The following is a 25274-nucleotide window of genomic DNA, read 5'->3' as shown; positions in this document are numbered from 1 at the left end:
CAAGACTACAGCAATATTAGATTTGGTGAAACAATACACAACACAGTTGGTTTTGTATCAATACATATCATGTCCCTCTTTTCAACTACATTGTTCACACTACGTCATACACAGAAACTGACCTTGAACTACCTTTTATAAACATTTATGGAAAAGTCCATAATAAAATGTCTCATATGACATATCTTTGGCAATAATAACACGTCCACCACACATTAACCACTCTAAACATGCATCAAGTTTCATGAATAGCACTAATCTGAAATTCAAGTGACAGCTGACTTCATTGATGTGATTTTATATCCAAATAGTGACAGCCGAAATACAAAAGCTATTTCAAAACAGTGCTTCAAACTTCATCAATGAACAACCATGACTACAGGCATTGGAACTTCTGCCAATCAGGAGACAGATGCCTTCATTTACAGTCACACACTTTCAAACAAATCAGCACACAGGGAAAAACGTAAAATTGATTAAGCTTTGATCCGATAAGGATTCCTATTGACAGGAATTAAGGAACATTAAAGATCCAGTCAATCAGGTGTCTGATTAATGGCTTTCTAAGCACAGGGACAAAAGTTCCAGACAATTCTAGTTCCGTTTTATTGAAAAATATAATTAAAACAGCAATATGTTCTGAAAAAAACACTACTTTTAGAAAATTTAAAGGTGACAGCTTGGCTGCCATATTTGGTTGTTGGTTTGTTTGTTTTTTAACGCCCCACTCAGCAATATTCCAGCTATATGCATGGGTCTGTAAATAATCGAGTCTGGACCAGACAATCCAGTGATTGATATCATGAGCATCAATCCACGCAATTGGGATCGATGACATGCATCAACCATGTCAGCGAGTCGGACCACCTGATCCCTTTGGTTGCCTCTTACGACAAGCATAGTCGCCTTTTACAGCAAGCATGGATCGGCTGCCATATTTAATTTCAGATGTTGATGTAATGAGTAGACTCACTCAGCGTCACTCACTCACTCACACAGCGTCACTCACTCACTCACACAGCGTCACTCACTCACTCACTCAGCATCACTCACACAGCATCACTCACTCACTCAGCGTCACTCACTCACTCAGCGTCACTCACTCACTCACTCAGCGTCACTCACTCAATTTCAGATGTTGATGTAATGAGTAGACTCAGAAACACATACAGCAAGTTCAGCTCAACCATCATGAAACTCACTCACACAGCGTCACTCACTCACTCACACAGCGTCACTCACTCACTCACTCAGCATCACTCACACAGCATCACTCACTCAACTTCAGATGTTGATGTAATGAGTAGACTCAGAAACACATACAGCAAGTTCAGCTCAACCATCATGAAACTACAATATTTTTCCAAAGGATGATGTTGTTCAACAGCAAAATATGAAAACAGGGACACAACCTGGCACGTTGGATCAGGTGAGCTAACCAAGCGTGTCCGAAAAGTAAAACACTGACCCATGGCACAGTAGCTCACCTGGAAATATAGTCAAGAGTGTGAAATGTCAAAAAAGACAGCAACTCAACAACAGTTCATGTCAGTATAGATATTCAAATATGTTCTGCATGACACCTGAGGACTAAAAACTAACACTTAAATATATAGATTTAAATGATATATGGCATAGCAGCCACATTGAAAATCATATTTAACCTATTAAACAATTCAGGTGTAATTATTGGTGGGAACAACCATGTGAAGTGTCAGCTATGTTGGTCCAGTTGTGACAGGAGAAGAGGTTTACAGGTGAAGCTGACAAGCAGGCCATGATATCAGCTCACTTCACTTTATCCTAACAAGGGTACACCATGTAGTAAAGTCCATTTTGGTGTCCCCCGCAGTTATATTGCCAGAATATCATAAAACCACTCACTCACTCAGCTTCACTCACTCACTCACTCAGCTTCACTCACTCACTCAGCTTTACTCACTCACACAGCTTCACTCACTCACTCACTCACTCAGCTTCACTCAATCACTCACTCACTCAGCTTCACTCTCACTCGGCTTCACTCACTCACTTAGCTTCACTCACTCAGCTTCACTCACTCACTCACTCAGCTTCACTCACTCACTCACTCACTCAGCTTCACTAACTCAATCAGCTTCACTCACTCACTCACACAGCATCGCTCACTCAGCTTCTCTCACTCAACCAGCGTTACTCACTCAGCCAGCGTTACTCACTCAGCCAGCGTTACTTACTCACTCAGCGTCACTCACTAACTCAGCGTCACTCACACACTCACACAGCGTCACTCACTCACTCACACAGCGTCACTCACTCACTCACTCAGCATCACTCACTCACTCAAACAGCGTCACTCACTCACTCACTCAGCGTCACTCACACAGCATCACTCACTCACTCAGCGTCACTCACTCACTCAGCGTCACTCACTCACTCACTCAGCGTCACTCACTCACTCACACAGCGTCACTCACTCACTCACACAGCGTCACTCACTCAGCTTCTATCACTCAGCCATCGTTACTCACTCACTCAGCGTCACTCACTCACACAGCGTCACTCACTCACTCACACAGCGTCACTCACTCACTCAATCAGCATCACTCACTCACTGACTCAGCATCACTCACTCACTCACACAGCGTCACTCACTCACTCAGCATCACTCACTCACTCACACAGTGTCACTCACTCAGCTTCTCACTCAGCCAGCGTTACTCACTCAGCCAGCGTCACTCACTCACTCAGCGTCACTCACTCACTCAGCGTCACTCACTCACTGACTCAGCGTCACTCACTCACTCACACAGCGTCACTCACTCACTCAACGTGACTCACTCACTCACTCAGCTTCACTCACTCACTCACACAGCGTCACTCACTCACACAGCGTCACTCATTCAGCTTCTCTCACTCACTCAGCTTCACTTCAAGTCAGGTGAGCTAAGATCTGTTTGGGTATTGGAGCCAAACTGAGATTGACACAGCCACTCAAAGGGAGATAACTGTAAACAAACCATAAACCTGCTATTCATCACAGAGCTATTCTTTTATTGTCAGACCAACGCCTTGCATGGGAAATCTCACTGTAATGGATCTCTCAATATCACCATGATCTCCACTTTTGACTTTATTTTTCAAATGTAATAAAATGATTTCAATGAATCCTAACTTAACTTGATGTTGCTTTTGACAGTGAATGTTTGCAAAGAAGTGTTTAGTTAAATTCATTTTGAAGCATCACATAGCAGTTAATGCCTGCTTAATGACGACACTTTGATTCTTTGATAAGAACATTAGTGTCATATATTGCAAGGAATATTCAATTTCACACTGTTTAATCACAACTGCTGATCACAAGGATTTTTCTATTTCATGTCCAAATTCTTTTTTTCAACATGTTCAAAAGAGACAATGCTGTAATCAATAAACTTCAAACAAAAGCCTCAAGAAGAGGTACATAAAGTGAGTCCGAGGCTTTGAGAAAACTGTTTTCCTCAAAGCAATCTACCATATCAACCAACAGTCACTTTGTGAGTCAGTGACATCTGCACACGTGCTCCACACTTATGCACCACTTTTTAATTGTCACCTAAACTGAATATCTTGATTTTTTTTTCTTGTTTCAAAATATCAATTTGTATGGAATCAAAATCAATATCTCCCACTCTAGTTCTCAAGTAAAGTTCTGCCAGGTGCAGCTGAATGGAGACTGTTGATAAACAAAATTTCAAATACTAACTTAAAGCTGTTGTTCTATATAATTTCTACTCAAAGTGTGAGTATTGTTTTTCTCCACTTTATTAATATTCCAGAATACAGCAGAAACATGCTTCACACATTGTACCTATGTGGGAAATCGAATCCGGATCTTGGGTGTTTACTCAAGTGAAGTTAGAGAACACCTGATGACTTCATATGACTATGGTTAATCTGTAATGGCTAGTGGGTATTGCAACACACAGCCTTCCAAATTGAGGATGTTCTTTAACTATTGTTATAGTAATATGCACACGCACACGCACACGCACACGCACACGCACACGCACACTCACACGCACACGCACACGCACACACACGCAGCACAGGCATATAATAAATGCATACAATAAATGCATGTCTTAATAATCAGATTTCCTATGATCTGAGACTAATTGTCTGCTCTAAAGAACACATAGCCTGTAGACTGACTGTTATGTAAGCTCACATCATACCTCACTTCCTTTGGCCTCTGTGAGGAGCCAAGCACACAGCCGAGGTCTGCGATGGGGTCAGACAGTCAAGATATGACCCTACATCACAGCTGAGTTGGTTGGTTGGTTTGTTGTTTAACGCCGCACTCAGCAATATTCCAGCTATATGACGGCGGTCTGTAAATAATCAAGTCTGGACCAAACAATCCAGTGATTAATATCATGAGCATCGATCCACATAATTGGATTGATGACATGCATTAACCAAGTCAGCAAGCCTGACCACCCAATCCCGTTAGTCGCCTCTTACGACAAGCTTAGTTGCCTTTTTCGGCAAGCATGGGTTGCTGAAGTCCTATTCTACCCCGGATCTTCACGGGTCACATCACAGCTGAGAACACCACCTTCATAATTATGTGGTGGCCAATTACACCAAATGATTTCTGGAGATTTAAAAAAAAATTCTGTTTTATGACTGAACAGTGCATAAAGATATAGATATTTCCCTTTTGATAAACGTCGTCTATTCAATACGAAACTGTAAGTTCAGTCAAGGCTTGACTGTCAGACCCCATCACTGCCTTCAGGTAGCCAGTGCCAAAATGTTGATCTGGTGGACAGTATGGTGACCTCACTGACAGTATATCGTCAATCACTATCTTATCCATTTTAAAATACATGTTCTGCAAATAAATGTGTGGTCCTAAGATGACGCCTAGTGCCCTGCGTCAATCAACAAATCTTCCTATCTCACCTTATGAGGATCCATGACGACAGTGTGGAATGTATTAGACGAGACTTCGACAACGCATACACTGGTCTCAGTTTTATCACAGGTAGAGGGGGCATAGGTCAGTGACCGCAGAGACCGGCCGGCATGACCACGGGTGAAGTTCAGGATAAAGGAGGCTGAAACACAAAAACAGAAATGGAAACAAGGCTCAAAAGAAAAACACCTAAATCATTTTCTATTGTCTGGGTTAATAAGTCATTGCTTTCATGAATACTGCATGATTACTGCATGAATCAGTGGAAAACCTCCTGTGACAACGTCTCATTCCTGCTTGTCGACCAAAACTAACAAATTCTGACACTGGTATAACATAATGTGCCACAAGCTTAGGGCTACAGTCCCTATACCAGTGGTCTGAAAATCTCGTCTCACACAACCTAGGATCTCAAAGTCTACAGTCAACCAATGAGGAGTCCGAAAGTCTACAGTCCAACAGTGAGGGGTGTGAAAATCTACAGTCCTACAGTGAGGGGTCTGAAAGTCTACAGTCCAACAGTGAGGGGTCTGAAAATCTACAGTCCTACAGTGAGGGGTCTGAAAGTCTACAGTCCAACAGTGAGGGGTCTGAAAATCTACAGTCCTACAGTGAGGGGTCTGAAAGTCTACAGTCCCACAGTGAGGGGTCTGAAAGTCTACAGTCCCACAGTGAGGAATCTGAAAATCTACAGTCCTACAGTGAGGGGTCTGAAAGTCTACAGTCCAACAGTGAGGGGTCTGAAAGTCTACAGTCCCACAGTGAGGGGTGTGAAAGTCTACAGTCCTACAGTGAGGGGTCTGAAAGTCTACAGTCCCACAGTGAGGGGTCTGAAAGTCTACAGTCCCACAGTGAGGGGTGTGAAAGTCTACAGTCCCACAGTGAGGGGTGTGAAAGTCTACAGTCCTACAGTGAGGGATCTAAAAGTCTACAGTCCTACAGTGAGGGGTCTGAAAGTCTACAGTCCTACAGTGAGGGGTCTGAAAGTCTACAGTCCAACAGTGAGGGGTCTGAAAGTCTACAGTCCCACAGTGAGGGGTGTGAAAGTCTACAGTCCTACAGTGAGGGATCTAAAAGTCTACAGTCCTACAGTGAGGGGTCTGAAAGTCTACAGTCCTACAGTGAGGGGTCTGAAAGTCTAGTCCTACAGTGAGGGGTCTGAAAGTCTACAGTCCCACAGTGAGGGGTCTAAAAGTCTACAGTCCTACAGTGAGGGATCTAAAAGTCTACAGTCCTACAGTGAGGGGTGTGAAAGTCTACAGTCCTACAGTGAGGGGGCTGAAAGTCTACAGTCCCACAGTGAGGAATCTGAAAGTCTACAGTCCTACACTGAGGGGGCTGAAAGTCTACAGTCCCACAGTGAGGAATCTGAAAGTCTACAGTCCTACAGTTTAGAATCTGGAAGTCTACAGTCCTACAGTGAGGGGTCTGAAAGTCTACAGTCCTAGAGTCTAATCTGGTATTCCTTGTTCCAACCCATTCAGTGGTCAACAATTTTCTTTGGATTCACCACACATTGTGTTCAGGACATCCTGCATGGCCACACATTGTGTTCAGGACATCCTGCATGTCCACACATTGTGTTCAGGACATCCTGTATGTCCACACATTGTGTTCAGGACATCCTGCATGTCCACACATTGTGTTCAGGACATCCTGCATGGCCACACATTGTGTTCAGGACATCCTGCATGTCCACACATTGTGTTCAGGACATCCTGTATGTCCACACATTGTGTTCAGGACATCCTGCATGTCCACACATTGTGTTCAGGACATCCTGCATGTCCACACATTGTGTTCAGGACATCCTGCATGGCCACACATTGTGTTCAGGACATCCTGCATGTCCACACATTGTGTTCAGGACATCCTGCATGTCCACACATTGTGTTCAGGACATCCTGCATGGCCACACATTGTGTTCAGGACATCCTGCATGTCCAGTGAACATTCTTTGGGCAGTCAAACCTGAGCACAGTGTCAATGGACATTCATTATGTGCTGCCTCTCCTTATGATACTGTTTTGCTGGGGTCAGCTTTTTTTCACCATAGCATGGGAATATCAAGCTCAATCAATGATCATGTTTTGTTTGTTTGTTGTTTAACGCCGCACTCAGCAATATTCCAGTTAAATGCCTTTGGTCTGTAAATAATCTTGTCTGGACCAGACAACTCAGTACATGACATTATGAGCATCAGTCTTTGCAACAAGGATATAATGACATGCATCAACCACCCGATCCTGTTAGTAGCCTTTTATGACAAGCATGGGGGGGCTGAAGACCAATGTTTTCATCAATTGAACACAGTGGGTATCATGAAAGGCCTCTCAAGTAGTCTTGTTATGGCTAATGTGTATACATAAATTGAGAGGAGTACATTTTCCTCACATTAGATTAGGTCCTCAGATTAGGTCAGGAACTGAACTGAAGAATCTGGTTAAGATACAATTTGAATTTAGGCAAAAACTTGTAAAGACTCCATTCCCATAACATTTGGGAAAACTCTTTGGGCAAGTCTTGATTTAAGCTCATGCCTTGAAATCCTTAAACAGTCAATAAATTAATGTGTTAAAAAAACATACTGTCCAACACTGTATCTCTGGACTTAAAACCTTGAAGAGAGGGCCTTGAATTTTTTAACATTATTTCCAATTCTTATCTTCACTTTGTACAGTCATTCAATTACTGGTACTTGGAAATAATAAAACCAAATGTGAACTCAATATTAAATCATAAACAGTTTCAGTTTGTAGCCAGAAGAAATAATTCAAAGTGGGATGATATGCTTAAGGGGAAATAACTCCTGTCAAAAAATTCCGACAAAGCTCATCTCTCGATGTGTAGTTTCAGGCAATGGTTAAGGGGCAATAACTCAGGACTACACTTCACGACAAGGCTCCTGTTACTTTCTAAAATGACTTGAATAAGAAAAATATATTTGCCAACAACTCACCAACATTTTTGGCTGTAAAATTTTCTTTGAGCAAGTACTGTTCTTCATTCTATAAGTAAAACATATGTTAACTGTTGCTGGCAAATTCCAAACCAAAACAACACATCATGCACAAAACACATATTTCAAATTCTATTCCAAATAAATTGTACAAAACAAAAATCTGCTGGAATGTTTCTCCTTGTCATTTAAATTTATGCACCTTCACTTTGGAACTGTTGAAAATATGAATGATTGTCTCAACAGCAAGTACTGTCGCTCTAACATTGGAAGAGATTAGCCAGAGAAACTGTCTGTAGCAGAGATGCTGAAAACTAACCGTAACATACCCACAACATGTATAGAAACTGCAATTGACTGGAATAATATTAATTGTATTAAGCACTGAAAGAATTTCTGCCTCATATTCTACACTTGGACTTATCTAGGATTCCAAACTAAGCACCCTTGGCAGGCAATTTGGGATTAAACCATTATTTCATTTAATAATAATAATAATAATGATGATGATAATGATCATCATCATCATCATCATAATAATAATAATAATATGTTTCATACTTACTTCCTTATCAAAAATAACAACCGCTGGATTCTGTGGTAAGGTTGACACATCCACACCAAGCCTCTCAGCAAACACAGAGTGCCGCACAGCATCCATTGCATAGAAGTTCACAGTCCGGTTACTACGACAACCCAAACCCGTAAAATTGACTGGAAGGGACTCTTCAAAGTTATAACTATTTTCATAAGGCACATGGCCCTGTAATTTCTGTAAAGTCAACCTTTTACACAACCGTTTTGGCTTATTTTCAATTTCTTGCCACACATACCTATCAGTCACTCTACGCTTCCCTGATCTGAAAGACATGGGTAAAAAGTCTGACTGGAGGACAGGCACTATGGAGGCAGTATCATCACCACACCACTGACAACACAGACTATGATATTCATTAACATTATAATTCTCTATAGAGTTCCTACAGAAGTTGGTATGCAGCATAGTCCACTCCTCTACTTGAGGGTCAATGTCTAAACTGGAACACCCCGGCCCCATCTGTCTCGGTCGGTGGACACAGTATTCGCAGACATTGTGTGCCTTGCTGGACATCTCCTCCAGGGTTTTGGAAGCAAGGGAGACACAGCATTTGAAGTCGTAGAGTCCTACGTTACGTTGCTTGCGGTAGTTTGCACAGAACTCGACGACCTGGTGGTACTGGACCTGGGCGGACCTGACCTGGCTCCTCCAGTGTGAGATGGCATCCTCTAGGTTGTGGATCTCCTCACAGCTGTGGTACTGCAGCGCCAGGTCCTTCATCTGGAAACGAGGGACGAGCTGTGGGAGTGGGATTCACAGACACACGCACTGGTTCACCTTCACTGGGGATCCACAGGACCCAATAGTTATTTTAAGGGTACTGTAGTGTACGTTTTGATGATTACTTTAATTTCAGGACCCTTCAATTTCTTGTCAAGAACGCAACATATTCATTTTTCTGCATCCATTCAATATATTTCAACATTCTGGGTGCACATATTTGCGTCACGTAAAACCCTGAACACGTTTCCAGACAAGTCTCATTACTTAGTCAACTTTCTTTGTTCAGTTTGTTACATGTACCGTGGCTGTGCACAGTAAACGTTGAGGTGGGATACCGAGGTCCTTGTTAGGCCCACTGGATATTTATGTTTCTTAACTATCGACTTTGAAATAATGGTGGGTTGGTGGGTGAGTTGGGTTTAAAGCCGCTTTTAACAGTATTACAGTTATATCACAGTGTGTCAGCTTAATGTGGGAGGAAAGCCCGAAGTGATGCAGGTCTCAGACGTTTACCACTTCGGTGAAACCAACGAGCACGGGTATGGTGCTGACAAACCTAGAAACATAATCGGGGCGAACCGGGATTCGAACCCACAATCATAGGTTTCTGGCGTGCCCAAGGGACGCAACTCTGCACAGCGAATCGTGGTGCCTTAGACGACTGGGCCACCCGTGCCCCCTTGAAATAATGGAATGAAACATCTCAGACATGTACAAATTGCTGACAAACCATGATCAAATGCATGAGTTTGGCAAAAACGAGTGAAAAAGGCAGATTTTTCTTCAAGAGTAGCTGTAAAGGGTGGTAAAATGAACAAAGTCTAGTTATCATTCATATGAGCAAGCTGATAAGTTATATATTTCTCAATTTCTAAAACATTTTGCTCAATTGATAACTTTTACAGAACCTGTGGCCAATCATTGCCCTCATAGTACCACCACTGTTGTTCAACAACCTGCATGTCTGCAGCATGAGGGCTAAGTATGCAAAGACAAATCTCATCATTCAATATAATGAGGCATTCTTTCTTTCATGGTACATCTCTTGTATTGAGATCTCACCATCATGATACTTATTGCATCATGAATTTGTGTATCCTTCCAAGTGAACTGGGGTTTCATGTTATTCTAAAGTACAGGATAAATCACGACTCCATTTTCTTGTTTGAAAATGTAAAACCGCGAGCGAGCTCAAGGTTTTACATTTTCAACTAAAACCAAAGTTCAGTGTTTTATCCAAAAATACCAGAAAAAAATTGACATACCTTATAGTGAAACAATACAATGTATCGCAGTATAAAAGGAATTCGCTCAAAACGTGCGAGAGAAAAAACATGTGCAGCATGGACTAGCTGGAGTCATGACATGCTAAACGGAACAACTTCTCATCGCCTCCCCCGGTAGCTCAGTGGGAAAACAGTGGGTTACAAAGCTTAACACGATATGTGAGGTTGCAGGTTCAATTCATGTTACGGAATTTTCATGTTAAAAAAAGAATTTGACCTTTAACCAATAACCAAACACAATTATGTTCACTTCAAGAGGCAAGTTTATAAAATGTTAATTGTAAAACCTAGGTTGAAATTGAAATGTATTTATCAGGTCCTGGGCATTCCACCGACATCAACATTCGTCAACGTACATTGTACTCCATGAGGAATCAAACACAGGCTTTCGGAATGATGAGAGGACACATTGACCACTAGGCTACCCACTGCCCCTGTCAGTACCGGAATCCCAATGAGTTAGCAATGTACACACAAGGGAAAAGTTGATTATCAATAAGTTGTCCCCACATTATAAATGTTGTGACATTAAATCAAATCAGTCTCTCTGCCCACCATCACCCCGAGTGTCTACAAAGGAATCATCACAAAGTATCTAAATAAGTTATAGTCTACTTACCACATGATATGGTTGGTTGGTGTCAAACAAGGGATTGAGGGCATAGAAGGCAATCACGGCTGGCCCCTGAGCCATCTCCTTTGACAATATCAAACTCTTCACTCCCAAAGGTGCCAGAGACCTTACCATAGGCTGAAAACAAATCAATAATTCATTCACATGAATGTGTATCTTTGTTTTTTGTTCACCAACCTGGTCTCTGTGTGTTTCACGTGTCATGAAAGAATACCTATCAGTTTAAGAGATGACGCTCATTCAACCAAGTCACTGAGTCTGACCACCCAATCCATTCAGGCGCCCGATTGGTTTTATTTTGTTCACCCTATGCTGTCTATGTCGAGCTATAAATAACTATCCTGAACACAATCTGAACCTAATGTACAAGAGTCATCAGGACATATTCCTTCCTCCCACCCGGCCCAAGTCTGATGCAGTTCGGAAATGGAGTTTGGCTACTTATGCCCCACTTTTGGTTCATTGCATTTGGATACCTTCAGGTCAGGGAAGAAAATAATAATCCTGTTCTGTATTTTTCAACATCCTAGATCATCAAAAGGTGCCAGTTCACCACTAGACTGTTCTGTATAGCATGTTCTGCTCCAGAAAACGAACACTACCATCATTTTGCAGTAAAGTGTCGTCATGAAAACAAAAAGACAATAAAATAAAAATCCCTAATCATCAAAAGGCACCAGTTCTCAACTAGACTGATCTGTATAGCAAGTTTCATCTAAACATATTCAACTGTTTTGGATTTTTGCTCCAGAAAACAAGCACTACCCTCATTTTCAGTGAAGTCCAACTTGTCATCATGGAAAATAAAATACAGATCCCATCATCAAAAGGCACCAGTTCACCTCTAGACTAATCTGAATAGCAAGTTTCAAAATGGGGGATAAAACTGGAAATGGAACAGAACATGATCTTGCACATTCTCCAATCAACTATTTATGCTTCTTACACTGTGTAGAGAATACTCACCATTGACCTTTCCTTGAAATGAATAAAAAATATAATACCTCCTTCCTCACAGGATAAAATGGATGATAATCTCATTATTTATCATATATATCTTACAAACCTATCATAATTATCCAAAAAAAACTTCAAAAAAGGCAATTTGATCATTACAGCAGAGTGTGATCAAGGTGTTGTAAGCAGTTGACAGGAACATACTTTTTGTCGATGTTGAAGACTCCAGGTCACAAGCTGGGAGCTGGTCAAGTTAAATTCTCGAGGATATTTCTGAAAATTAAACATTTCTATAATTATTTTATGTACACTAAAAGGAAAGTAATATAAGAGACAACATATCATTATGATCATATCATAAACATTATTGGTCTCCATTAATGAACAGAGGTAAAAAATCAACTTTGCCATGATGTTTTTCTGAAAGACAAGCATGAGTTTCAAACCACCCTCAATGGTTTGTTTATTTATGAAAGATCAGTTATTCCTCATGAAAGAAAACAAAAATAACAAATGAACATTCTGTATTCTGGTTTTGGCAAGGGTACATTTATGTATACAGAACGTACCTTGGGTACATATCTATAGAGCCTTCAGCGTCACTGATACACCTCAATATATTGTTTTGTTTGTTTATTGCCGCACTCAGCAATATTCCAGTTATATGACCACAGATTAGTAACTAATTCAGATTGGACCAGACAAATCAGTGATAGATATAATGAGCAATGATCTATGCTGCTGGGGTATGTTGACACGGCATCAGCCAAGTCACAGTCTGACACAACCTATTTAGTTGCCTTGTACAAGCATAGGACCAACTGTAACCTAGAATCCAACAGGCTGCTCACATATTGGTGACAGGCATTATGTACTACTCCAAGGAAGTGAGTGAGTGAGTGAGTTGGGTTTAACGCTGCTTTTAGCAGTATTCCAGTTATATCATGGCGTGTTAGCTTAATGTGGGAGGAAAGCCCGAAGTGATGCAGGTCTCAGACGTTTACCACTAAGGTGAAACCCACGAGCACAGGTATGGTGCTGACAAACCTAGAAACATAATCAGGGCGAACCAGGATTCGAACCCACAATCATAGGTTTCTGGCGTGCCCAAGGGACGCAACTCTGCACAGCGAATCACGGCTCCTTAGACGACTGGGCCACCCGTGCCCCCCCAAGGAAGTGAAAGATACCCGAACTTTCATGTTCCTCTAGTTAATCTGTCACGGCATGCCATGTAGTAGTGGGACGATATACTGATGCAACACGATTTAGTACTTCTTGATACAAGTATCAATCACAGTCCGCACACTAAGTGAAAAAATATTACTTTTAATGTTTGCCTTAATAACTGATACACCAAACACTCAATAGAAGTGAAAATAAGTAGTGAAATATGTAAATATTTTCATCCATTGTGCCATAGTTGCCACTTCCAACTGTAAATTGTCAGTGTGCTAGGTATTTGGCCATCCCGTCTATGAAAAAGATGGCTTTCAGACCATGGGTTAAGAACACATGTAAGTATCATGATATGTTTCGGATCGTGCATCTTCCTGAGGCAAGGGAGTTAACTCACTATAAAAGTTCCGTTTCCTCCCTTGCCGAACTAGGCTGAAATTTCTGGGCTCAATCGAAGCGCCACCAGTGGCTATTATTATGAGTTATGTCCCTTCTATGCCCCTCCTATTGACCAATCAGCTTCCACCTCTCATGTTATTTGCATTTGCTTCAAACAAAATGGCCACGGAAGGTGAAGACGATCAGATCGAATATCAAGATCTATGTTGTAACAAAACGCGTCTCTTGAAGTGCATCAAATCATGTGAGCACCTTGATTAAAAACATGAAAAGATTTGAAAAATATCTGTTTACGCTAATTGATGGTACTGGTACAAATGTTTAGCAAATCTGCACAGCAGTTTACAGACAGGATGTTGATTCTTTAACTTCTTTTGAGTAGTATACAAGACTCTGTCTTGTCCCTGATCGCTGTCAGGCATGTTACAGTCCTCACCAGTGTGGAGTTGGCAACACGCAGTAACATCACATCGTTACTTTGTGTCAAGTTGTAGGACTCCGCCAAAGACTTCCCCGGGAAGATGCAGAATTTGATCTGGTTGTAGGGATCTAATTACAGAAACAGTCATTGACAAACATTATCACTGCATTGATAAATGTAAGTTATCAAACAACTTAATCACAGAAATAAATGAGCTAGGAGCCTGCTACACCAAATTCAGTAAAATGCCATTATTTTGTGGCTAGTGAGGACAGACAACTGATTCTAGCCTTCAGTCTATCAAGATTCTTAACTTTGTATGTGTTCAAATCTATTATAGCTAAAATGGATAGAATTATCATTAAACCCGCCTGTTATCAAAAATGAGCGGGCCACTGTAACTTGATAATGCCCTCACATTGTTTGATGACGGGCCATTATCACAACCGTTGTTAGGTGACATCATAGGATAGGGATAGGTGATGTCACGTTGTTGTTTGTTTTTATTTGATACCAAATTCCATCCATTTTAGCTATAATAACGGTAACGCTATTTTTCAGGGCATTATCATTTGCATATTTGTTACCCTAATAGCATGTAACTAAACTATGGCTAATTGGTGAGAGTGACTACCAGTCCTGGCATAGGACTTAATATATTCAATGCCAGCCCCTAGGAAGGCCAAGACTATCAGTAAATCACTGTGTATATTCAATGGTAGCCCCTAGGAAGGCCAAGACTATCAGTAAATCACTGTGTATATTCAATGCCAGCCCCTAGGAAGGCCTACCTTGTTCAAGCATCCTCATGGAGGCGAAATAGAACTGTTGGTAGCCTGGTGGTTGCGGGGATGCGTTGAGGTCAAAGTAGCCCACCACAGCACTCTGGAACATGGAACATGAAGACATGAGAGTTAAGACAAATTGCTGGATAAAATAAAACGCCAGAAAGTCATTTGAGAGAATAAAAAACTATTGACAAAAATCATTAAATTAGATCTTCATTTGAAGAAAGTAACGATTTGGGGATTCCGGATCAGAATGGGTCCCCAGTACATGATGCTCATCGCCATGTGTGAATTCCAGGGCTTTACTTGACACAGAATGTGCCCCCATTACGCACAAATGTATGGAATGAACATAGAAAAATATATATATATTGCATCGCGAGGGACGTAAATAATATTCATTGTACCAAAATTCTTGACATGAAATATAAAGTTCCTGTAATTAAAGCAATTATTAGCACTGACAGTACCTTACACTACAGTATCTCATTACTTTACAGGACCATCATATATGGACCTTTGAAATAAGTAAGTGGGGGTCCTCTGGACAATAACATTCATTGTACCAAAATTCTTGACAAGAAATATAAAGTTCCTGTAATTAAAGCAATTATTAGATCTGAAAATACAGTACACTACATTCTCATTACTTCACAGGACCATCCTTTTTCCTGTATGGCCCTTTGGAATTAGTAAGTGGGGGTCCTCTGGACCCCTAGTTTTGTAGGTCAAGGTAAGACCCTGGAATATGTCCTCAATATATCAAGCTTGTCTTAATGTGGGGATTCTGGGTCAGAATAATTCCCCAGTACCTCATGCCTATCCTATCATGTATCTAAAGCTGGATCAGGATCTGTGACTTGGCAAATTGTATGTCATAATGCCTTGACTTTGTTGCAGCTAGCCTTGATATGGCTCAAATGTTTAACAGTGACATTGAGCCCGCTCACTCAGTAGAAAAAATAAATGACAAAAGTCTTCTCCACAGTAGCACATGGAGCACAATTACCTCCATTTTGTACTGTTTGTTTGTCGCTTAAAACCACAATCAGCAATATTCTAGCTATACCACAGCGGCCTGGACCAGACAAACCAGTGATTGATACAAAGAGCAATGCCACAGGGGTATGACGCCATGCAATCAAAGGGCCTTTACAGTGGGACAGTCTTAGGAACATCATGTCGCATTTCAACTTACATCATGCCTGGCCACAAAGGCCTTCACCTGGTCATGAGAGTGGAAGGCTGTGATTGGATAGGTAAGGTCCTCCACAAACGTCACCATGTGCTCGGCCGCCATCTCACCTGGAATATGGTAAATGACATCATAAACAAAGGCGAATCAAATAACACATACTGATGGTAAATAAGTTTCAAGAATTTCAGGTTTCATGAAGAGGAGTGATATCTTCCTCCAGAGACCAACACAACATACATGCATGGGCATTTCATTCTCCATCTATCCCCATCTTTTAAAGTATCCTGTGCCTGTATAGAGAAAGAAATGTATTTCATTTCAAATGAGCCAGAGCATACCCAACAATGGTGGCATGAAATGGGGTTAAAGTCGTATTCAACATTATTGCACTTACATAGTGACATGCATGCACACGTGTTTGTGTGTGCTTATGTGTGAGTACGTGTGTGCATTTTGTGTGTTTGAGAATGTATGCATGCGAGAGCAAGTGTGTGATTGAGTGTGCATGCACATGTCTACTTATACTGTTCAAGACTAAATGCCACTTTAAAAGTGCTAGTCCACTGAGATACCATGCCGCAGTTTAACCATCTTCGCGAGGCAAGGAAGTTCACTGACTAGTCTAGTTTCCACTCTTGCCGAGTTAGGCTGGAATTTCTGGGCTTGATTGTAGCGCCACCAGTTGCTCTTACGAGTTATGTCCCTTCTATGACCATCCTATCCTGCTTCAAACAATTGGCGGCGCCCAGTCAGTCTTTTCCCACCTAAGTATCTGAACCCATCTAGATGTGTGTGATACACAAACAGTATCTTTTCCCACCTAAGTATCTGAACCCATCTAGATGTGTGTGATACACAAACAGTATCTTTTCCCACCTAAGTATCTGAACCCATCTAGATGTGTGTGATACACAAACAGTATCTTTTCCCACCTAAGTATCTGAACCCATCTAGATGTGTGTGATACACAAACAGTATCTTTTCCCACCTAAGTATCTGAACCCATCTAGATGTGTGTGATATACAAACAGTATCTTTTCCCACCTAAGTATCTGAACCCATCTAGATGTGTGTGATACACAAACAGTATCTTTTCCCACCTAAGTATCTGAACCCATCTAGATGTGTGTGATACACAAACAGCACGGGGAACATCAGGAACTTGTAGCGTTTCCGACACTGCCCATCCGGCCACCAGCAATTCACAGCCACAAACTTCACCTGCAATAAGATAAACACACTATACCAACTTATTCAGCGGTAGAAACAAACAGTTTTAATCCACTAGTCCTTATAATGATAACATATAGCAAAACCCTCAAAAAGAGCAAATTTCTACTAGTCCTCATGATACCTTTACTATTGGGCAGTTTGGCAAAGACTATAGGACTAGTGCCAATTACTACTGTTGAACATACATGTAGTAATGTATACAACTAACAAAACAAACCTCAAATGCAATTGAAAAAAAACTAAAAACTTTGCTGCTCAGAACATTCAAAGGGACATATATTTTTTATTTCAAGTCAATCAAGAATTATTGAATGAATATATGTATTTGTACATTATGTATGTTATATTTGCCACAAAAGATAATAGCAGCTCTGAATATGCTGAAATCGATTACTTATTTTCCGAGTTCCACAACTAGTTAATGACATGGTTATTGCCAGAAGTGAAACTTAGGCGGAGGTCTGGGGTACTATATGATTTACGTGTATATTGTAATTGCATGTATAACAAAAGTGATCCTTGACGTAAAATATTCTAAGGCCTAGTAGAATTTTAGGCCTTATAGTTTTAGGGGATGTTCTTATACATATTAAAGGTGAGGTGAGGTGAAATGGGGTTTAACGTCGTGTCCAAGATTATTGCACTTATATAGCGACGTGCATGCACGTGTGTGTGTGGCTGCTTGTATTAGTCCGGACTGATGCCGATTTATAGACTAGTGCTAGCTCACTGAGGTACCATGCCGCAGTTTAACATGAATACTATTTAAGTTTGTTTACTACATACAAGTATTGTGAAAAAAGGACCAAAAATGGAAAACAGTTGAGGAAAAACAGCAACATATTCAACGTGGCTCGGGTATCAAAGGAGCAAGTACTCATGTAAATGGTTATTTAGAAGATCAAAACCCACCACAGAGTCACCATTTTCACGCATTACGTACAATATCCACCAAGCAACATAAATTTAGTAAAAAAATCTTAAATTCAGAGATGCATTGGAAAAGTTATTTTTAATACTTATCGGCTCATATTTGGGAAGGATAGCAAAGGTACATGTTTCAGGTTTCCACAATCATAAACAGACATGCCGTTGCTTCTACCACCAATTAGGTAGAAGACAGGGCGCATCAAGGGAGGTAATTCGTCACGGTACAGCGTGAACTGAGGTGTGAACGAACTATTGTATCCAACGTCTTTAACTATGTCATCACTACTCTGGTGAGTGAAGCTCTCAGGTTAAGTGGCATCTGTGTCTTATTCCTGTCTTACATGTTATTTATGTCTATCTTCTCCATAAATACTGTTAATGTCAACGTGTATAATATCAGGAACAGAATATGTGGATGTCAACTTTATTATGAGAAAACACCATGTTTCGGAGTATATGCTTAGTCATTCATCAGGTGAATGAATATACTCCGAAACGTTGTGTTCCTCATAATAAAGAAGTTGACATCCACATATTCTCTTCCTTATGTGAATCACTTCTAAATGCCTTCCAAAGACCTAATATATAATATCACCACAATATTGTGTAGGTTATTTATGACATTAGATTCAATGACAATATTGGGTAAAGTATTAATAATGACAAAATAGACAACAAAGTCTCCACTGATGCAACTTTATAAGTTAATTGCACATTTGCAACACAAACTGTATCAAATACCCAGGTTTAATCGACAGGGTGAGCCATGCATGTCAAATTGGACAATGAAACCTCTTCTAATCAGCTGGATAGTGAAATGTTGAAAATCAATGAGAATAGTTCAGGTACCCATGCATTAGACTTAAGCAAAGTGGATGCAAGAAATAATTTATTTGAGTAATCATTTATTCATCAGACTCCAATCCCAGATAAAAGAATCAATTTCAGCATCCCACTGCATAAACCAGTCACTGTGTTTAAACTGTCAACTTCAGACCTCAAAAACACTTTAAGTGTAGTGGCAGCAATAAGGCCTCGTGGAATAGGTCCAATAATTATGAGTACATTTCTGTGGCTCCAAATTCAATACCTGCTGTCATGCTCATAGCGAGTCAATGGATCACTGTACTCTCAATTGTCATTCTCAGCTCCGTGGGGAGTACACAACCCAAGCTATTAGGCACTCGAAGGTCAAAAATCACTTTACCATCACGTCCTACCATGTACCCATTTGCTGTTGAGTGAGCTGAGGCATATTTCAAACAAAGCTACTTTCCTAAGGACAAAACCACATATAACATCTGTGTCAGTGCAGGGCCCTTGAAACTCTCTGGAGTAAGGCTTGCAGCTGCTCACCCATCCACCTACTCTCACCTGATTTGTGACACATGAGCTGTACACATGACCATGTACCACTTGGACACCCAAAAGGTATTCAAACAATAAAACTCTTATTCTTAGATCAATTAGTCCCCAAGAAGAAATAATAGAATCAGGACAAAGGAAGAGTGAGTTGGGTTTAACGCCGCTTTTAACAGTATTACAGTTATATCATGGCGTGTCAGCTTAATGTGGGAGGAAAGCCTGAAGTGATGCAGGTCTCAGAAGTTTACCACTTCAGTGAACCCCATGGTATGGTGCTGACAAACCTAGAAACATCATCGGAGCGAACTAGGATTCGAACCTACAATCATAGGTTTCTGGCATGCCCAAGGAACGCAACTCTACACAACAAATCGTGGCGCCTTAGACGATTCGGCCACCCGTGCCTCCTACAAACGAATATAATTTATGGATGTCAACTTCTTTATTATGAGGAACACAACGTTTTGGAGTATATGCTATCTCCTTCATTAGATGAATGAATGCTATGAGGCAGAGAGTATATATATGTAAAGGTAAGAACAACAAAAGTAATGATAACAAAAGACAATGGAAGCCAACACTCTACAGTAATTAGCATGTATAATGTATATCGCTTCTAATTGCCTTTCAAAGACAAGAATCAATTCTTTGAAATGTTTGATAGGCATTTCTTAGAAGTTGATGGATGACAAAGTGGACACAATTTATGGACAACAACTTCTTTATTTTACTGTAGTGAGTGAGTGAGTATGGTTTTACGCCGCTTTTAGCAATACTCCAGCAATATCACGGCGGGGGACACCAGAAATGGGCTTCACACATTGTACCCATGTCGGGAATCGAACCCGGGTCTTCGGCGTGACGAGAGAACGCTTTAACCACTAAGCTACCCGACCGCCCTTATTTTACTGTAATGATGACATTTCAGTAAAAATCCTCATACCGTTATTAAGCAAGTACAAGGGAATAAGGATCTATACCGGAACGTCGCCATTACAGTAAAATAAAGAGGTGTTTATCCATAAATTGTCTAAATAAGATTTACAAAATTTGCCATTACTTATACATCATGCACACATGCCATAGATGGTTCTTGACCTTAAGTCAAAGCATTATGTTCATCAATAAACGATATTTTACATGTTTTGTGTATCTAGTAAGGATCGCTGGAAACATGAAACTTCCAATACTGACACTGTACTGAAGCAGGACAGTACTGCGTTATCGTCTGCATTATGACCAAGGACTTGCCCTTGTTGAACTGCCATCACACTTCTTCCAATGGGGATCGACCATCACGTTTCACTGGTCTATTGTCTCTCTTTGATAAGCTAGCTGCAGCCGTTATCCTTCTTTCAGATACATTGTACTTAAATGCTGTCCATCTGATCCCCAACAGAACCCAGCCTGGGTCTGCTTATCTCTATAGTCAAAGTCATACCACAGTACTGAAGCCCATGTGTAACGGCAGGCTAATTCTCCAATCTTAGCAGTGTATGCGAGATAGTCAACGATCTGGTCCCCCTGCAACTTATCCTCAACATCCTTATCCTTGACATCAAAAGCACGCCGTTTCTGGGTTTCTCTTGTGGCAGCATCTGCACTATCAAAGTCGAATACACTCATCGTAACATTCAGCCTGTATGTGGAGCTTACTCACACGCAGCGCCCCTCAGCGATTTATGTATAGACCATGTAGACTTGTTCATTCGTTGCCATGATTAATTTTTTCCGTACCTCTCATTGCCATGATTAAATTTTGCCGCCACTGTATGCTTGCCAGCCACCGGATGTGGAAGTATGCTAAACTAAAAACCGGACAATCCTGTCCTAGGGGAGGTAACTCCTACCGTTTAAATTTTTTTCACTCTGGAAAAACACATTATGACCAAGGACCAGGAATACTTTCAGTGCTTAAACATTGCTATCAGTGCTATCATGTAGTAAAATATGCTTTAAGTGAACAGTTGTCTGAAACATAATTACTTAGGCTAGGTCTTTGAAAGGCATTTAGAAGTGATACACATCATCACACATTCTGATGAAGGAGGAAGCATATACTCCAAAAGGTGTTCCTCATAATAAAGACGTTGACATCCATATATTCTCTTCCTTACTTAGGCTAGCTTCGAATATTCGGGGATTTCTCAAGGATTCCAAACTTCGTGCCCTTGGCAGGCAAATTGGGTAAAAAATCTTGATATGTTCAAAATTGAATGTTTTTACTCAGTAATGTTCTTATTTTTGTACATTCTGAGGAACTGTGAAATTTCTAATTCAAATTGGGAATTGTTAGTACTATTTGCTGCAGAAATTACCAAAATGGTGAACACCTGTTGGAAAAAATCCTGACACGTACATGTCTCTGGGCAAAGATCACGATTTCCAGGTTACAAGCTGATCAAACACGATACAATACTACAAAAGGATCTCAGCCTTCTTGTTCCAGCTGTATTGTAGGATAGAACATGTTGGGAAGAATGTTGACCGATCATTGATTGTATCAAACATTGTATCAGGTCTTAACATGTTTATTATCCACATTTTTGTGTGAAAAACAATATTCTTACATTCGTTATCATGTCCGAAGTTTACAATTCATCAAACATGTTAAATTCCATTTGTTCACTTTCTTTAGTTTTCAAGTCATTTGATTAGGAAGTTTTCAAATTCGATCGTATTCACACAAACCCAAGGACAAATATCATCAACAAATCTTGTACATTTAAAGAAAATATATAAATAAAGCTGTGTCAGGAAACTTTAAAGTATATTGTATAATTAAATACTTATCCTATCTCACACTATGCATTTCTTCCTTCTTTTTTCAATCCTATGTGGAAACGTCCATGAACAAAGTTTCAGTTTCAAAAAAACAAATCCTGGGGACTTTCTGCCTAAGAATCCAATCGAGGAGAAGAATTTGGGAGAGAGGGAAAGGATTTGGGAGAGTGGGACTTGGTTGAAGAGAGGGGTCCTTACCTGTCCTTGCATGTGTTTTGCTGCCTTGTGGAACTCCCAGCGAGTGGCCATGGACCGAGAACACCATGGAGCATAGTACATGAGGAATATAAGCTCCTCCTTGGCAAGAAGACGGACCACCGGATCAAGTTCTCCATTAAAAAAATCATAAACTGGTGAGTTGTTTGGGAAAAATTTCTTTGGTGGTTTTGGTGGTACAGTGATAGGTTTCGGCCTCAAACTGAAAAGAAATGAACTGTTCACATCACACCCCAGCCTGTCTGGGTCTGCACAAAGTGTGTGTATGGGATCTTATATATCATTATGCATTGAAGTTTCAAACAACAAAGAGGGATCAATACACCAATCAGAATTATCATCTAAATGTTCAAGTTAATCCGCAAGGTGGAAAAAGAAGACAATGTCATTTTGTTTTGTTCCTACGCCTTGTGAATAATTTGAGAGCATCATGAGACTGATTAAAGGACAAACAACATCGCCTTTTGCACTTCACAGTACTTGTACAACATATCTCAGCAGTGGTTGTGGATGAAATTACCCCAGAAAGGCTCATCAGCCAAAACAGTGATAAGAACACCTGCTTGGCCTGAAATTCTACCAGTGCAAATTTGTATCCCAGTGACAGATCCAGATTAATATCATCAAAGTCAGTACTTTTCGCAAGGCCGCAGTTAACATTTTTTGACAGGGGGGGTGCAAATATTTGTACAAGTATCACTTGTCCCCAACTCGATTCAAATAAAACTGTTTTCTATAAAAAATCTAGGGGGGCAACTGCCCCCCCCCTGCCCCCCGGCTGGCTACGGGACTGTTTTGTGATATTCAATCTTTAGGAATTTTAAAACAGTAATGCTAGTCATAAAAAAGAAATAGCTTCAAAATTTGCTATGTAATCTGACCTAAATACAAGGCCAAAGAAGGCTAAGAATCACATTAAGCTTAATAAATGTATAATGTTTACTATCTGATAACTGAGAACACCCCTAATCAATTCTTCTGTAAGACGTTGCATAAATGGAAACCGCACACCAATGGCATCATTCAAATATTATTGAACAGCTGTCAAGGTATTGCACTTGATGCCACACATGAAACATCACTCGACATTCAAGAAGTGAGCTCTCTTTGAATAAACTTTCAAAACATAAACACGTGAGTTTATCATGCGTGACAGGCACATAGATAATCGATCATGTATAAAATCTACCTGCTCCCATATCGTGAAATGATGGTCAGCGACAAGCCAATAACAATCAGAAACAATTCTGGGTGTTTCGCCATCACTCTTCGAACTACATTTGTCGGGGCAGTGAGATCCGAATGAACTGCCACAACACTCGCCATTGGTTTCACTCCACGTCACATTAATTAAAACTACTTGCCTAAATACTAACTAAAGTAACTTGCAAATATATGTTACTAAATTACCATATTTATGACTATGGCTAGGTAATTTCATAATAAAATTGGAATATTTTCATGTACGATTTAATTTGTTATATGTTTCAAACTCAGTAGATGTAACGTTCTCAAAACAAGAAAAATGCCAAAACACGTAGCCAATAACGGTGTAAGTTGTGTGGAAAACAATATATTATTTCCGGGATGCGTCGTAAAATCTCAAATACTAAAAGAGATCTTTTCTGTAGCAGCCGACGCAAAGAATTTTTCGGCTTCTGTACCTTTTCAAAATTAATATATTTATATACATATATAAATCCGTTGAATCATTATTACTTAATGACACACTATGTGGATACGCGGGTATCTGATGCAGAATAACTGTTTTAATAGGCGGTGATCAAAGGGGGCGTGGCCGACCACACCTATGCCGGTTCGTGGATGAAATCGATATTTTGTTCTGCATTTTGAAACCACACGCGTGTTTAATTGACATGAACTTCCAATTTTCTAAGAGTAGTTTAATAGTGTATGAAATCGTAAGATCGCATATTCTAAGTTAACTATAGTCTAGACAGGGTTTGGTGATTCGATTGCTGTGGCTGCAATCGTCTGCTTATTAAACAACGTTCAAAAAAGGTACTTATTGCCGTTTCATTGCCTGGTGCTTGGCATTAAGGAGGTAAAACAAGGAGTGGCTGACTCAGAGTCTGTATAATATGTTTGAGTGGGGTATCCAAAACTATCCATGTTAAAACAAAGGTGTGGTATATATGTCTCAGCATTGGACCATGTAACCAATAGTCTTCTAATGTAGAATATTAGTAACATTGTCCTGTGGTCTCATGAGTTAGCGCTATGAAACCGGTCTTGTTCGGCCTAGTACGACCAAGCGAAGAACGCCAAACACCATTTCGACCTCACCTCACCTCAATATATGTATATATGGGCCCAAGAATAAGATATATATCATGCTGGGAAGTGTAGTCTGACTCGCAAGGCAAATCGATTATTTGTCGTTCCGACTGATAGTATGCCAGTATTTGGAATTACTTAGAATATAACATTTGACCAGTTAGCAAATAAACGCCAGTGTGATAATTCCTAAACGCATTGTCTTCTTCGATTTTTAGCATGTCATATATACAATAAGAATTTGGTTCTCTAATATTATGGCTGTTTCCGTGATTAACAGGTACATGGAAGGCCAGGTTGGCATCTGAGTATCCTCAGAATAAAGGGAATCAATTAAGTGGAAGATGTGTGGGCTGAGATGCTG

At 40.4% G+C, this 25274-nt stretch overlaps 1 protein-coding gene across 4 annotated transcripts in view; it reads right to left on the bottom strand.

Annotated features, from left to right (window-relative positions):
- Nucleotides 1-23947, bottom strand: part of LOC124151743 (thioredoxin domain-containing protein 11-like) — a 62854-nt gene extending 38907 nt beyond the window's left edge. For 2 of the 4 annotated variants that reach the window (XR_006863403.2, XM_046524348.2), the window contains exons 1-11: nucleotides 23802-23947; nucleotides 22595-22829; nucleotides 17185-17305; nucleotides 16085-16191; nucleotides 14890-14983; nucleotides 14114-14226; nucleotides 12304-12372; nucleotides 11128-11259; nucleotides 8467-9219; nucleotides 7902-7950; nucleotides 4930-5084 (exon numbers count right to left, since the gene is read on the bottom strand). Coding sequence is in view for 3 of the 4 variants with exons in the window: in XM_046524348.2 (XP_046380304.1) it covers nucleotides 4930-5084; nucleotides 7902-7950; nucleotides 8467-9219; nucleotides 11128-11259; nucleotides 12304-12372; nucleotides 14114-14226; nucleotides 14890-14983; nucleotides 16085-16191; nucleotides 17185-17305; nucleotides 22595-22829; nucleotides 23802-23938 (1965 nt within the window). In the remaining variant the exon portion in view is untranslated. Of the gene's footprint in view, nucleotides 1-4929; nucleotides 5085-7901; nucleotides 7951-8466; nucleotides 9220-11127; nucleotides 11260-12303; nucleotides 12373-14113; nucleotides 14227-14889; nucleotides 14984-16084; nucleotides 16192-16848; nucleotides 17053-17184; nucleotides 17306-22594; nucleotides 22830-23801 lie in introns of those variants that run through there. The other 2 variants (XM_046524349.2, XM_046524350.2) reach the window with 2 other exon arrangements.
- Between the last annotated feature and the right edge of the window lie 1327 nt (nucleotides 23948-25274).

This window comes from Haliotis rufescens, unplaced genomic scaffold (genome assembly GCF_023055435.1).
Source record: "Haliotis rufescens isolate VD_foot unplaced genomic scaffold, xgHalRufe1.0.p SCAF_11, whole genome shotgun sequence".
Lineage (NCBI taxonomy): Eukaryota > Metazoa > Mollusca > Gastropoda > Lepetellida > Haliotidae > Haliotis > Haliotis rufescens.
Note: the sequence above shows the minus strand (reverse complement) of the source record. Positions and strands in the feature narration are given on the sequence as shown.